This window comes from Denticeps clupeoides, chromosome 9, assembly GCF_900700375.1.
Source record: "Denticeps clupeoides chromosome 9, fDenClu1.1, whole genome shotgun sequence".
Taxonomy (NCBI): Eukaryota; Metazoa; Chordata; class Actinopteri; order Clupeiformes; family Denticipitidae; genus Denticeps; species Denticeps clupeoides.
The window spans coordinates 5935439-5948293 of NC_041715.1; the positions used below are offsets into that span (position 1 = coordinate 5935439).

A 12855-nucleotide genomic window follows, 5' to 3' on the forward strand; every position below is an offset into this window, starting at 1 on the left:
GCCGTGCTGAGTGTGCAGGCCCCGGCAGCTTTGTGCACGGAGCTCGGGTCCGGCTACTATAAAGAGCGGCGGTGAAAGCCTGCTGGCCGGCATTGATTATACTGGATCTGTCCTCTCTTGCGTGAGTACCACCCCGCCTGGCAGCGCCGCGAGCATCTGGTTCCTGTACGCCGGCACAAGAGTGCAAAACACCACAAAACCACACCGGGCGAGTTAAAAAAAAAAAAACGCTACTCCCACTGTCCAGGAACCCAGATCCACGCTCTTCACCGCCGACCTCCGGGCCGCGAGTGAACTCATCCCCTCTTCTTGTACCCCGCTGGCAGGGAGCCCGGTGACGAGCGCAGCCATGAACACACAACAAATGGAGCAGATGGCCAAGTGGAGGATCACTGTGTGGGAAGAGGAGAACTTCCAGGGCAAGCGCTGCGAGTTCATGCTGGAGTGCCCAAACATCATGGAGCGGGGCTTCCAGAAGATTCGCTCCATCAAGGTGGAGAACGGCCCGTAAGTCTCACCGAGACGGACGCCACGCCCACATCTCACCAATATTTAGCTGTAATTCATCACCACTTACTCTTTACATGTAGCCAGTTGGTTGATATCATATCATATATCGTTATTTTGTATTTATTAATATTTGTATGTTAGTTGGGCTAATTAGATGATATGATATTACTAATGCAGTAAGTGCATCGGAGAAAGACACAGAATCGGTGGCGGGAGAGTTATTGGGATTGTGACAGGTGACGGGGGGGGGATATTGTGTGACGTGAGCGGCGGCGAGTGACCGGTTTCCTTATTCACTTTGACCCCCCCCCCTCCCAGCTGGGTAGGCTACGAGTATCCCGAGTTCCAGGGCCAGCAGTTCATCCTGGAGAAGGGCGACTATCCCAGATACGAGGCCTGGAGCGGGAACAGCAGTTACAGAACCGAGCACATGCTCTCCTTCAGACCCGTCAAGTGCGCAGTAAGTTCCTCTCGGAGCCTCTCCGTGCCTAGAATCGCACAGTCCGAGCGCGGGGCGTTCCAGCCCCCAGCAGACGTCTTCGCCGCGCCTTCTCTACACTCGATTCAGGCTGTCTGATGCAACCGTTCTCCTGAAGAGATGCCAAGATGATAAACCACACCCATCTGGCACACTGAAAACAAAGGCTGTCTTGAACCTGGGCGACTGTCAGCGCGTTGATTTGCGTTTTTTTATCTCTTTGCCCGATAACGTTAGCGCGGCGGATATATATATCGTGACTGGTGCTGAATTTTTTTACTTGGCAGAACCACAGCGACAGCAAAGTGACGCTGTACGACTGTGAGGACTTCCAGGGACGCAAGTTCGAGATGTGTGACGACTACCCCTCCCTGCAGGCCATGGGCTGGTGTAGCAAGGAGGTTCCCTCAATTAAAATCAATTCTGGAGCGTAAGTTACCCCGCCCCAAACACGTACGTTCAGAACGACACTGGCCAAAACGGCAGAAATTCCCTTTCAGCAGAGTGCAATTTCTTTTTTCAATTTCGCCTGCAGCTGGGTCGCCTATCAGTTCCCCGGTTACCGTGGATACCAGTACATCCTGGAGAGGGACAGACACCAAGGCGAGTACAGGAACTACAACGAGTACAGCACCCAGGCCCACACCAATCAGATCCAGTCTATTCGCAGAATTCAGCACTAAGAGTCCAGCTATTATGTACTTACCATGCCATGACATGTATAAAAATAGGCAATAAAGACTTTATTCAAACGATGGAAAAGAGTGCAATTCCTTGCTTTTAATATTAGTGGACTGCTGGTCTTTTGTTTCGGACACAAGCGACAGCTTGGAATGACCATCGTTCTGACCATCTATTTCATAAGTGCCTTAAATAGCAGAGGAATATTTATTCTGAGGAATTGTTGTGTCAGAGTAGCATGTATGCCTGTTTGCCTGTCCGACTGTAATTTCTTCCTAATAAAAGCACAAGCAGGAACTGACCCGTGCCGGTGCTTCTTCGGTGATCTGTTGTTGCAGTGTTGTGCTGGGCACCACGCAATCTACAAAGCCTGGCGAGCCACGGCGCCACCATCACCGCATCATTTTCACCCGGCAGGGGCTCAGTTATGTGACATCATCCCTGCACACTAGAAATAATTCTTATGACAGATAAGCAGGCATGACATTCATCTTTAGTGTGTCTATGTGTTTTTTTGTTTTTTTTGCATTTGTGTCTATGCGAGAACCTACTGTGCTCACAGGAACATTCTGCTGGTCCCTACAATGAAATTGTAGCATGAATTTTTTCGTAATTTCATTTTTTGCTAATTTCAGGGATAGAAAAGCATTGCTGTTAAGGCAAAGCAGGCAACCGCCATGTTTTATGTGGAAATAGATTTAAGGCGAAGCATGTTTACATCCTATCTAGAAAACAAGGAACCATACACACACAAAAAATGAAAAAAAAACAACCCTTCGTTCATTAAATTAACACAGTAAGAATTTATAATATGGTGAAACATTAAATATTTCTACAAATGTTGATTTTTTTTGTTGTTGCAACATTTCAAATAAATCTATTATGGTTGATGCACGGCGTCAGGCACATGTGCCCATATTCATATCCACAGAAATATGGACACGTGGATTTATGCACATTCATGTCTTCGTGGAACCACGTGGTCGGGCCTGATCGTATTTTTGATTCATTTTTTTTTTCATCATCCTGAATCGTATTCGTTCGGAAAAGATACCCGTGCGCCACGCGTGTTTGTCCTGCCGTGGACGGTTTTATTCTAATCGGACGGAGATCCTGCTGGGAATCCGCGTCCTCGTTTGTTTGTCGCGCTGCAAGCATCCACGTAGCACCCGGGCACCCAGGCACCCACACCCAGTCCAGGATCTTTTGATGAATGTTCAACCGCACACACACCTTTCTCAAACACACGCCGCCGGCCCCGCCGATTAAAAGTGCGAGACGCGCGCGGGTTCTGCCGCAGAACGTAGCTTCCGTTCCGAGAAAAGCTCGTGGGAGGAGGTGAGTCGGCCTCTCAGGGTCCCTTCGTAATAATCAAAACGTCGCATCAGATGCTTCAGGGGTCAATTCGTCGCTGCTGCTGTTATTTCGAGGCACGGCGTCCCAGCGTGCAACGCGAGAACAAGAACGGGCTGAGCGCTAACGGATTTGTCTTTTTTTTTATTTTATTCTAAGACTGAAATATGCAGAACGCTGTGTCATTTTTTTTTTTTTGACGGCATGCGCCATGACCACCACGTTTGGAGTTTTTATTTTTTATGAAACGCCATCGTAACTCGTACCCGGTTTTCGGGGCTTGTTTTAAGTTGCCTGCGCGCTGTTTAAAAGACTCAGGCAGCTAAAGCAAGTCTGGGAGGCCGGAGGCCTTTACCCATGATGCACCGCGCTGGAGCCCCGATTATTTCTTCCCGACGTGGATTATACACAAATATATATAAATATACTTTTTTTTTTTCTTCGTATTCCTAACCCCACAAGTTCTGTGCTATTTTAATATTGAATACACAAATGTACATTTACGGTGCACATTGTTGATTTCTGTTAATTTCTGTTAAATAAAGTGCTTTATTTTCTCTTGTGACACCTGGACTTGGTTTCGTTCTGTCGTTGAGACGCCCGACGCACGATTCGACTGGTTTATGTTTTATTGTCTTTTTTTTTTTTTCTTCTTCTTATTTTTTATTATTATGGCTCGATCGCGTCGCCGGGCTCGGCACGAAATGTCCCTGTTTGCCGGCCGCCTCCGGGTAAATATTCTGTTCTGTTTGCCGAGAGGTAAAACGGCGGAAAAAAAAAACCGGGGGAGCGCGGATCTGAACCGGTTTCCATGTCAAACACTTCACTTCTCCATAGAAACTCCGATCTTAACGCCGAAACTTTATTAAAGCCCGATGGCGGAGCGATAAGACCTTTTTTTTTTATTGTGGAGACCGGGGGAGGGATGACAGAGGTAAATTGCTCTTTTAATTAAAGCAATGCACCAGAGGAAATTGCCGTCTGAATATTGTCCCCGAGATGGGACCGGCGACAGTTGCCTGGAAACTCCAGCCTGTCGCGCGCCCGCGCCAGATCCCGGGTTCGAGATAAAGTTTTAATAAAAATGAAAGGCGACCCCGTCGCGGGGGACGGGCGGGCACAATGCGACAGGACGGCGGAGGGAAGCTCGTGTTTAACATGTATCTGCCAGGTACGTCGGTCTCGGCGCGGCGGCGACGGGGGTTGTCGCGCGTCGCCGGCGGACGGTCGCGCCGCGCTTTTTCTACCCGGGGATCGGAAATCCCTTTTCCTGGACGCGCTTCCTGGCTCCGCTTCTGGGGGTCTCCGTCCTGGGGAGGGGAGGGACGGAGGGAGGAAGGGAGGAAGGGAGGGGGGGAGGGCGGCGAGACGCGGGGACCCACCTGCGACATTTAACCAGGACGAGAGAGAGAGAAAAAAAAAAGAAAAAAGAAATACATAAATTCATACGCGTAACCTTCCGTGGCGCATTTTCATTTTTTATAATTCCCGTCCCATGTCTGCTCAGATCCTACAGACAGTCTGTTGAAAGAAAGCAAAAGTCCGTCATGGAACCCGATCAACGCGGCGGTGCAGAAAGGTAAGACGCGTGGACGCGCGTTATGGAAATATTCACGGGTATGAAAAAAAAAAAAAAAGCAAAATGTAAAATGTAATATTTAATATGTAAATATTATTTAAATAACATACATATTTGTGATGATCACATATTTAATATAGGCAGAGTTACAATAATTACTTTTTGCCCCTTTTTTAATTAAAGTATAAATCTCTTTTCTGATTATGTAATAATAATACATATATAAGAAGTCTCAGAAATGAGATTTATACTTATAACGTGTACGATTATAAAAAAATATATTTTACATAATCAGAAACGAGATATATGCTTATAACGTGTACGATTATTAAAAAAAAGATATATATACATATATGTGTGTGTGTTTTAATAACCGTACACGTTCTAAATATAAATCTCTTTTCTGATTATGTAATATGTTATTATTATTATTAATAATTGTACACATTAACCCGCCATGAGCAGTAATAAGCAGTAACGCCCTCGCAGGCAGCGGCCAGATCCAGCTGTGGCAGTTCCTCCTGGAGCTGCTGGCCGACGCCTCCAACGCCTCGTGCATCGCGTGGGAGGGCGCCCACGGCGAGTTCAAGCTCACCGACCCGGACGAGGTGGCGCGCCGCTGGGGCGAGCGGAAGAGCAAGCCCAACATGAACTACGACAAGCTGAGCCGCGCGTTGCGCTACTACTACGACAAGAACATCATGACCAAGGTGCACGGCAAGCGCTACGCCTACAAGTTCGACTTCCACGGGCTCGCGCAGGTGTGCCAGCCCACGACCACGGAGCAGGCGCTCTACAAGTTCCAGGGCAACTTCGCGCCCCTCCCGTTCCCGGGCATCTCCAAACTCAACCTGGTGGCGCCGGCCGTGGCGCCCGCCGGGTTCCCGTACTGGCCGGGCTCCGCGCCCGCCCTGTACCACGGCCACGGCCTGCAGCCGCCCGCGCCCTACGTGGGCTGCGTCAGCGGCCTGGCTGCTAACGGCGGCGGCCCGTACAACTGACGGAGACCGTTACGCGGTGACGTCTCCACCGGCAACGTTCGACAAACGTTTCAGTAGCGCGACCGCAACGTCACAACCGTCATCTCGTGTAAATCGCACAGGGAGAAAAAACACGCGCATGTTTAAATGAAGGGTCGACATTGTGCGCATCGTTAGATTTTTGTGAAAAGTAAAAAAAATAACACGTGGACGGCGGCGTGGCGCCATCTCATGGATCATTTTTCTCACCCGAATTTGGGAATATTCGAAATGACATTTAATGTGACATTTTGACGGCACAAATCGTTTGGCTATTTATAATATTACAAAAAAAAAAAAAAAAAAAAAACCTTCGTAACGTCTCCCGTGCTTTTGATTTAGATTTTTGTTAACCGTGACTGAATAATTCTGTTTTAAAAGTCTGTAAATGTTTCCAACATGTCGAGCCATTTTTTTATATTGTCGTCTGTTTCTTAAATATGTATAAAATGTAGATGTGCGACGTCGGTGAAAAGTTACAGTCCTGTGAATAAACTCAAATGTAAAACCAAGAAATACGCGTAAATATTTCATTGTTGGGACTCGTGTATTCATTTCACTTGTGTGTGTGTGTGTGTGTGTGTTTCATCTATCCGCTGAACGCGCTCTTGCATCCATCTTAAATGCGCATTAAATGTTCCTTTTATCTGGTTTATGGTAATAATGTGTAGTTAGTTTGCTAATTAATATGCATTAACTGGTTGAATTGATTGGGGCAGTGGTGGCCTAGCGGTTAAGGTAAAGTGCAGGTGCATTAATACCGGTTCGAATCCCGATCCGCCAAGGTGCCACTGATGTCCCCTTGATCAAACCACCGTCCCCACACACTGCTCCTTATATATTTCTATAAATAGAAAGTGTCAATATTGTCATTGCGACACACCGAAATGTGTCCTCTGCTTTCAACCATCACCTTTGGTGAGCAGTCGGCAGCCATGACAGGCGCCCGGGGAGCAGTGTGTGGGGACGGTGCTTTGATCAAGGGGACCTCAGTGGCACCGTGACCCCGTAATTGCCTAATCAATCATAATGTTCCACTATGTTCAATTCGCGTATATTTCTGGAGGGCTGGGACCACTGATGCGTTGTCTTTACCCCCCACCAGGTGAAACCCGGGTAAACTTATGTAAACCTATGTGTCTAGCGCCCCTACAGGTGGGCTGTAGAACTGATTCCGATTCCGATTTTATTTGTCAATCACACCTTCATACATGGTAGGACATGCAGTGAAATATATTTTGATACACACACACACACACACACACACACACACACACACACACACGCACACGCGCACACACACACACACACACACACACACACACTATGCCCATAGAAATATATTGCAGGTGCACTAATACATAAGAAATACATAAGAAAGACAATATACACAATATACACACAGGCAGTTAGATTATCACAAAATAAACAAATATTTATATTTGTTATTCAAAATAGTCCATGAACTTTATAAAACGTAATTTTTTATATCGCCAACTTTATATCGTCCATTTTTCATAGGCAATGGGTGCACACTCAAAAACATTATTTGTTGGGTTAACTTAATTCAATTGTGAAACCTATTGAATTATGCGATTTGAAACTAAGACAGGCAAATAGGACCCTTCTCTAAATAGGACCCTTCTATTTGCCTGCCTTAGTTTCAAATAGCATAATTCAATAATTGATTAATTGAAGTTAACTTAATGAATCATTTTTTGACCCCACTGAGAGGGAATGTGGAGACATTCGGTGTAAATGATGAAATGTGACCCTTACTGACCAGTGGGCAGCAATAAGATCTGCTTCCTTACCTGCTAGGAGACCTCTTGCTCGGCTGATTGAGCAAGAGAAAGTGAATGATTGAAGCCAGTGGACGGGAGGGGCGTGAACTCATCGTTTTTGTTACTGGCTGGTTTACTGTTTGTGTGCTTGCTCTGCATGCAGGTGGCCTTCAACTTATATACATTCTTTAGAGACTCTTTGTCAAGTCTCTCAGCATTTGTCCCGAATGGCAGGAACGTCCATAGGTAGTTCATGGATGAGTACAGCAAAATCACAACTTGTTTTGTGCATTAACAAAATGCAATTTTTTCCTGGATATTCACAATGATGGATACACATTAAATATAGAATTTTCATGGTGTAAGATATCAGGGTGAATTATGACTTGAACTTTGGACGTCAGGTATTGGTTTAGCTGTCGTTTACACAGATAAACGTTTCTGTCCAGAAGAAGGTGCATTAAAAACACTGGCCACACGATGGCGCCACACAGCGCAAAATCCGCATGAAAACGCTCTCCATTCCACGTTTCGGACGAAGAGACGTGAACAAGTCGATGGCTGGCGTTCGCATTTCTGAAGTGCCCCCCTACAACAGGCCCTCTCTTCCAGAGCCTGCGGTCTGGCTAACAACATGCAGGCCGAGACGCTGTGTGACGTGCATATGAATGAAAAAGGGACCCAGCGGGGACCAGGCTGCACTCACACTCTGGATGCATTTCAAGTCCAGCTCTCTGTCCTGGCGTGGAGGGGGGAGGGACTCTGCGGCGGCGCCTTCAACAGAAAGTCACACTCGTTGAAACCAGGGAACCCAAATGAGCGGCGGTTCCCAAGCGATCAGTAACGTGCACAGTCCGTAATGTGCGATTCCGGTCCCAGTGGCCTTTTCAGACGGGCGCGAAGGGGCGGGCGCGTTCAATGGGGGTCGGTGGACGTGAGCCAGGTTAAAACCAGTCCCCGGACCCGCGAATACAACGACCTGGGAGTTAATCCGCACATTATCTGCACTAAGCACAAGTCTTCATCGCTCGCGTTGCGTAACCGTCACAGGCTGGATGTTAGACCGAAGCAGAGGCGTCAGGGGCCTCACATCTTTGTGTTTTAAGATGCTTAAATTAAATTAAGTTGTGTTAATATAGAACAGGCCGGAGTTCATAGTCTTTTCACATTGCATTTTGGTGGCTCGTAATAGGTCGGGATTAATTGTCACCTTCTGTGCAAATTGAGGAGGCGTTTTGCCAAGAGTTCTTTATTCGTGTCACAATGTTTGGGTACATGCGCAGGCTCAAAGGTATTAATGTTGTGGCGTGAAACAAGAAAAAAAAAAAAATCCTTAGACAATACAGCCCACTGTCACAGCAACTCCAGAAATAATCTCCTTAAAAAAATACGCAGGAAGTGTGGCAGGCTTAAATAAAGCGGGTCAGATGGAGGTGACTTTGCCGCGCCCACCGCTGCGGATGTGGGGCGCTGCTCGAAAGTGGCCCACGTCGCGGGCGCAGCCTCTCCAGAGGGCCCCGTTGTTCTGAAAGTGTCTCTCAGACTGGCGGGGAGAAGCACCCGGTCAGCGGCGTCTAAATATATTCCCACGGACCCCACTGGCCCCCTTTCTTCGTGCCCTTGCATTCTGACATCCTGTTGGGGGGGCCGCGGCGGCCTACATAACGCCGTGCGGTGCTGAAGGAGGCCAAATCTGCACGGTCGAAATTCAGACCAGGGGAATCGGGGAAACGTGGACGGCCTGCATGAGGCCATCCCTCTGCAGACGTTGAGCTGCGTGTGTAAGACTCTTTTCTTTTCTTACGTCAGCTTCTTACATTCGAGGGTTATAAACATCGCAGGTTTATAAGTGCACCTATAAAATACCATGAAAGAATGTAAATGGGTGGTAGGGGAACACACTCGCCTGTGAACCAGAAGGCCCAGGTTCAAACCCCACTTACTACCACTGTGTCCCTGAGCAAGACACTTAACCCTGAGTGTCTCCATGGGGGGACTGTCACTATTGATTTGAAGGCGCTCTGGATTAGGGGGTCTGGTAAATGCTGTAAAACGTAAATGTAGTTAGAAACAGGAGCGGAAGTGCAATGTCAGAGCTTGATGTGGTGAAAATAGCATCCTCTGAACCAGCCCCAGAAGGAGGGGCCGTTGCCTATATCCGTATTAGCCGTATAGCTCCTCATGGGCCTCTCAGCGCTTATTACCTTTTAGAAAGCGCTTATTACCTGAGAAAGCGCGGTACCCATCCGTGGGTAAGCAGGGGAAAAATCCCCCCCGTCAGCCGCCGCCCACAATGCGCTTTTGATTTCTTACCTGAGACACGCGGGTTAAGCCGGCCACATATAGCAGGGACTGAGGGACTAATATTAGGGCAGGAGCACTTGCTGCAGTAATCCCGTTGCCAGATTAGGCTTCCCACCGAGAGAAAAGTGGAATAATCCCCCCACCCCACTTCTTCACTTGACGGCGTGGTGTTATGCAATAAAAGAGGGTTCCTCTCGCCTCTTCTTCGCCGCCATGCAGTAGGTAGTCGGCGAGCGGATTAGAATTAGGTTAACGCCGTGACCCGAAATCCCCGGAGGATCACACCACAGCCATTAGTGGCATTCTGCTGGAGGTGACACCGGGTCACTCCATGGTAGCGTCCATTTACATTGTCATTCATATTCGTTTTTTTCTCTTCCCGTTGAGGAAGAGTTGAGGTCAGTTGCAGTCCGCCTCACCTCAGTCGTGAAGGACAATGCGTCCCTCTTGGTAGAGAGATCTGGACGATCATTCCTGCCTCGTCCTTTTTTCTTTTTGACTTTGCTAAACATGAGTGAAATTTACGGTTGGCTGCAACTACACTGTCCTGCCAAACAAAGTTCCTCGATGTGGAGGACAGTCTGATGACCACTATTCTCCATCAATGGGTTTCATTCCTCTGGTTGACAAAACCGGAGTTCATCAGGCTCTGAGTGTCAAAGAATTTCTTGGGCACCACAGGGTCGTGACCTTATCGCCAGTGTGAACCTTCGAGATGTTACGGTGAACGCAGGGTCCTGATAAAGCTCCTGTGCGCAGAACGAATGCACAGACTGCAGTGCTGTCTACTCCGGTTCAACGATCCTCCGGTTACTATAGAGACAAGAGGAGGAGGAGGAGGAGGATGCGAAAGCAGGACGTGGATTAGTACATCCCCCTGACCCGCTCGGCAGCCTTCGCCGAACGCGGCTCCGTTAGACTGCAGCAAATTCCGTCCAATCAAGTGGAAGATCGCTCTTATTCACCAATTCCGAGGCGCCCGTTCAGCCCCCCGTCTCCTGGAAGATGCAGCAGCTCGGTAACCGTACCTAACGAACCCTGTCAGACAACCTGCGGGGGTCCGGTGAAGACCTGGCGTGGCGAGGGCCTCCAGCACCAGGGCCAGCGGGCGCCATAACTTCACTCAAGAACGCAGGCGGCACATGCACTTCGCTTCAAGTATCTCGTTTTATTGACGTTTTGGTGACGTTCCCCTTCTTTTCAGTACACGCGGTCACATTGAAACAGGCTTCACGGGGACCGGCCGGAATCTCGCTCCAAACACTGAATACCCAGGTTTAATGAGAGGGACAAACGGACCTACAAACAGGCAAGCGCTGCCCCGGTCCCTATGCCTAATACAGTGATTTAAGACAAATAGGTACATCATCTCAACATATACATACTCAAAAAACAAAAAAACTAAACTACAGTGTGTATATATATATATGTGTGTGTGTGTGTGTGAAATCACCAGGAAACAGTATCTGTGTATACACACACACACACACATACTGTTTCCTTCAAAAGGACCAAATTGCACTTGAATGAGACTATTTATCCAAAACTAATCTGCACCTCCGCTTCGGAGAGTGCAGGTCTATATATTTATAATTATGTACATCTGTTTCAATAAATATGACATATATTGAGCTAATAAAAACGACACTTGTTGGCACGCGTTTCCAGCAGGGAGATTAAAGCGCCCAGCACCCTGGACAGTTCCGGTCCTGCGACCCCCAGGTAACAATACTGACATTAATAATGAGGACAAAATAATAATAATAAAAAAAAAAATTAAATACATTCATCATGCACTCTGCACTAATTTATCCCCGGCCCAACTATTATACAACTAATAACAGCTTTAATTTTCTTTTTAAGACAAAAAAATACGACACGTAATATGTAATTAATAAGTTCTTATTAATTAACTAATAATAGCTTAAATATGTAACGTATGTAATCTAGCTATTGGTTTAGTATAAAAAGCAGATGTTCTGTGGCCCTCAGCGGTCCACCTCCGGTCCCCTGCCCTCGCCCTCGCCCTCGCCCTTGAGCTCCTGGAAGACCTCGGTGAAGAAGTGTGGGTCCATGTTGATCTGCATCATCTGGCCGCTCAGCCTGTCGATCACGCCCAGCGACAGCTCCCAGAAGGTCTCCTTGTTGCCCTCCACGATGAAGGGCTTGAGCGGGTACGAGATCTCGTTGCCCATGTACGAGTAGGCCAGGTACAGGCACGTCAGGAAGACGCCGTGGAGCTCGCAGCGGTCGCCCACGGCGTCCGTGACCGCGTCGCGGCACAGCAGGTAGACGAAGACCAGGCTGGCCGGGGTGATGAAGCCCTGGTCCTGCCAGCCCTGCAGCAGCAGGGTCCGGTCCACGTTGCGGAACCACACGACCACCTCGTTCGGACTGAGCTCCTTGAGTCGGTAGCAGCGGCGGCACACGAACTCGCCGAGGCAGCGCAGCAGCTCGCCCGTGGACGCCTGGACGAGGACGCGCCGCGGGGACGCCAGGGACACGGTGCTCGCCTGCTTCTGCACGGCGACGACGCGCGGAGAGTCGCGGGTCGGCGCCGCCGGGACCGGCACGGCCAGCGAGGCGTTCTGTTCCTGGGGCTTCTTGAGGTTCTCGCCATTCTGGGTCGGCGCCGGGTTCGGGTTCGGGTTCGGGTTCACCTTCTTGGCGCTCTTCTTCCTCGCCGACACGGTGACCAGTCGCTTGAGGGAGATGGCCGTCTCCAGGATCGACGGCTTCTTCAGGACCTTCTCGACCGGACCGTCCACCACGATCGTCCCCTTCCTGGAGGTCGGGGAGATGGAGAGCACGGTCCCCATGTCTGCAGCGCACCACGGCGGGCCCGCTTCAGAGTCCCATTTCCAGCTCCAACAAACTCCGCGCCCGCTCGGACCCGAGGCATCGGCCAGCCCCGCCCGGATTGGCAGGAGGACGGGCCAATAGGAAGCCAGATCTATTATAAGGCGCTATACGGGTTTTTTTTTAGAACGAGGAGGCTAAGAATGGAGGAATATTTAAACGCGTCTGTACTTCCGGGGATTAAGAAAAACGAATCCCTCTGAATGCAGACATTCATTTATTTCCCACATCTATGTATTTCTCGGACGCAATTATCAGTATACAAAGAAATGTTAAAAGGGAAACCTT

General features: G+C 48.7%; 3 protein-coding genes across 3 annotated transcripts; 2 read left to right on the forward strand and 1 right to left on the reverse strand.

The window, feature by feature from the left end:
- cryba2b (crystallin, beta A2b) lies at nt 1–1745 on the forward strand. The gene is made up of 5 exons (XM_028991103.1): nt 1–121; nt 327–507; nt 829–970; nt 1276–1418; nt 1524–1745. Exons 2-5 carry the CDS (start codon nt 350–352, stop codon nt 1669–1671), a joined length of 591 nt encoding a protein of 196 aa, XP_028846936.1. The 5' UTR covers nt 1–121; nt 327–349; the 3' UTR covers nt 1672–1745.
- A 2382-nt stretch (nt 1746–4127) lies between these two features.
- fev (FEV transcription factor, ETS family member) lies at nt 4128–5930 on the forward strand. The gene is made up of 3 exons (XM_028991750.1): nt 4128–4193; nt 4530–4601; nt 5091–5930. Exons 1-3 carry the CDS (start codon nt 4145–4147, stop codon nt 5600–5602), a joined length of 633 nt encoding a protein of 210 aa, XP_028847583.1. The 5' UTR covers nt 4128–4144; the 3' UTR covers nt 5603–5930.
- Nucleotides 5931–10856: 4926 nt separating this feature from the next.
- Nucleotides 10857–12635, reverse strand: cdk5r2b (cyclin dependent kinase 5, regulatory subunit 2b (p39)). Its single transcript, XM_028991631.1, has one exon. The coding sequence runs from the start codon at nt 12525–12527 to the stop codon at nt 11697–11699; it is 831 nt and encodes a 276-aa protein (XP_028847464.1). The 5' UTR covers nt 12528–12635; the 3' UTR covers nt 10857–11696.
- Between the last annotated feature and the right edge of the window lie 220 nt (nt 12636–12855).

What these genes read in the sequence shown, in the direction of transcription:
- cryba2b (XM_028991103.1), top strand. Translation starts at nt 350, where the DNA reads ATGAACACACAACAAATGGAGCAGATGGCCAAGTGGAGGATCACTGTG. An exon ending in TCAGACCCGTCAAGTGCGCA is followed by an intron (nt 971 to 1,275) that starts GTAAGTTCCTCT and finishes TTTACTTGGCAG; the next exon opens with AACCACAGCGACAGCAAAGT. An exon ending in ATTAAAATCAATTCTGGAGC is followed by an intron (nt 1,419 to 1,523) that starts GTAAGTTACCCC and finishes TTTCGCCTGCAG; the next exon opens with CTGGGTCGCCTATCAGTTCC.
- fev (XM_028991750.1), top strand. Translation starts at nt 4,145, where the DNA reads ATGCGACAGGACGGCGGAGGGAAGCTCGTGTTTAACATGTATCTGCCA. An exon ending in GTTTAACATGTATCTGCCAG is followed by an intron (nt 4,194 to 4,529) that starts GTACGTCGGTCT and finishes ATGTCTGCTCAG; the next exon opens with ATCCTACAGACAGTCTGTTG. An exon ending in CAACGCGGCGGTGCAGAAAG is followed by an intron (nt 4,602 to 5,090) that starts GTAAGACGCGTG and finishes ACGCCCTCGCAG; the next exon opens with GCAGCGGCCAGATCCAGCTG.
- cdk5r2b (XM_028991631.1), bottom strand. Translation starts at nt 12,527, where the DNA reads ATGGGGACCGTGCTCTCCATCTCCCCGACCTCCAGGAAGGGGACGATC.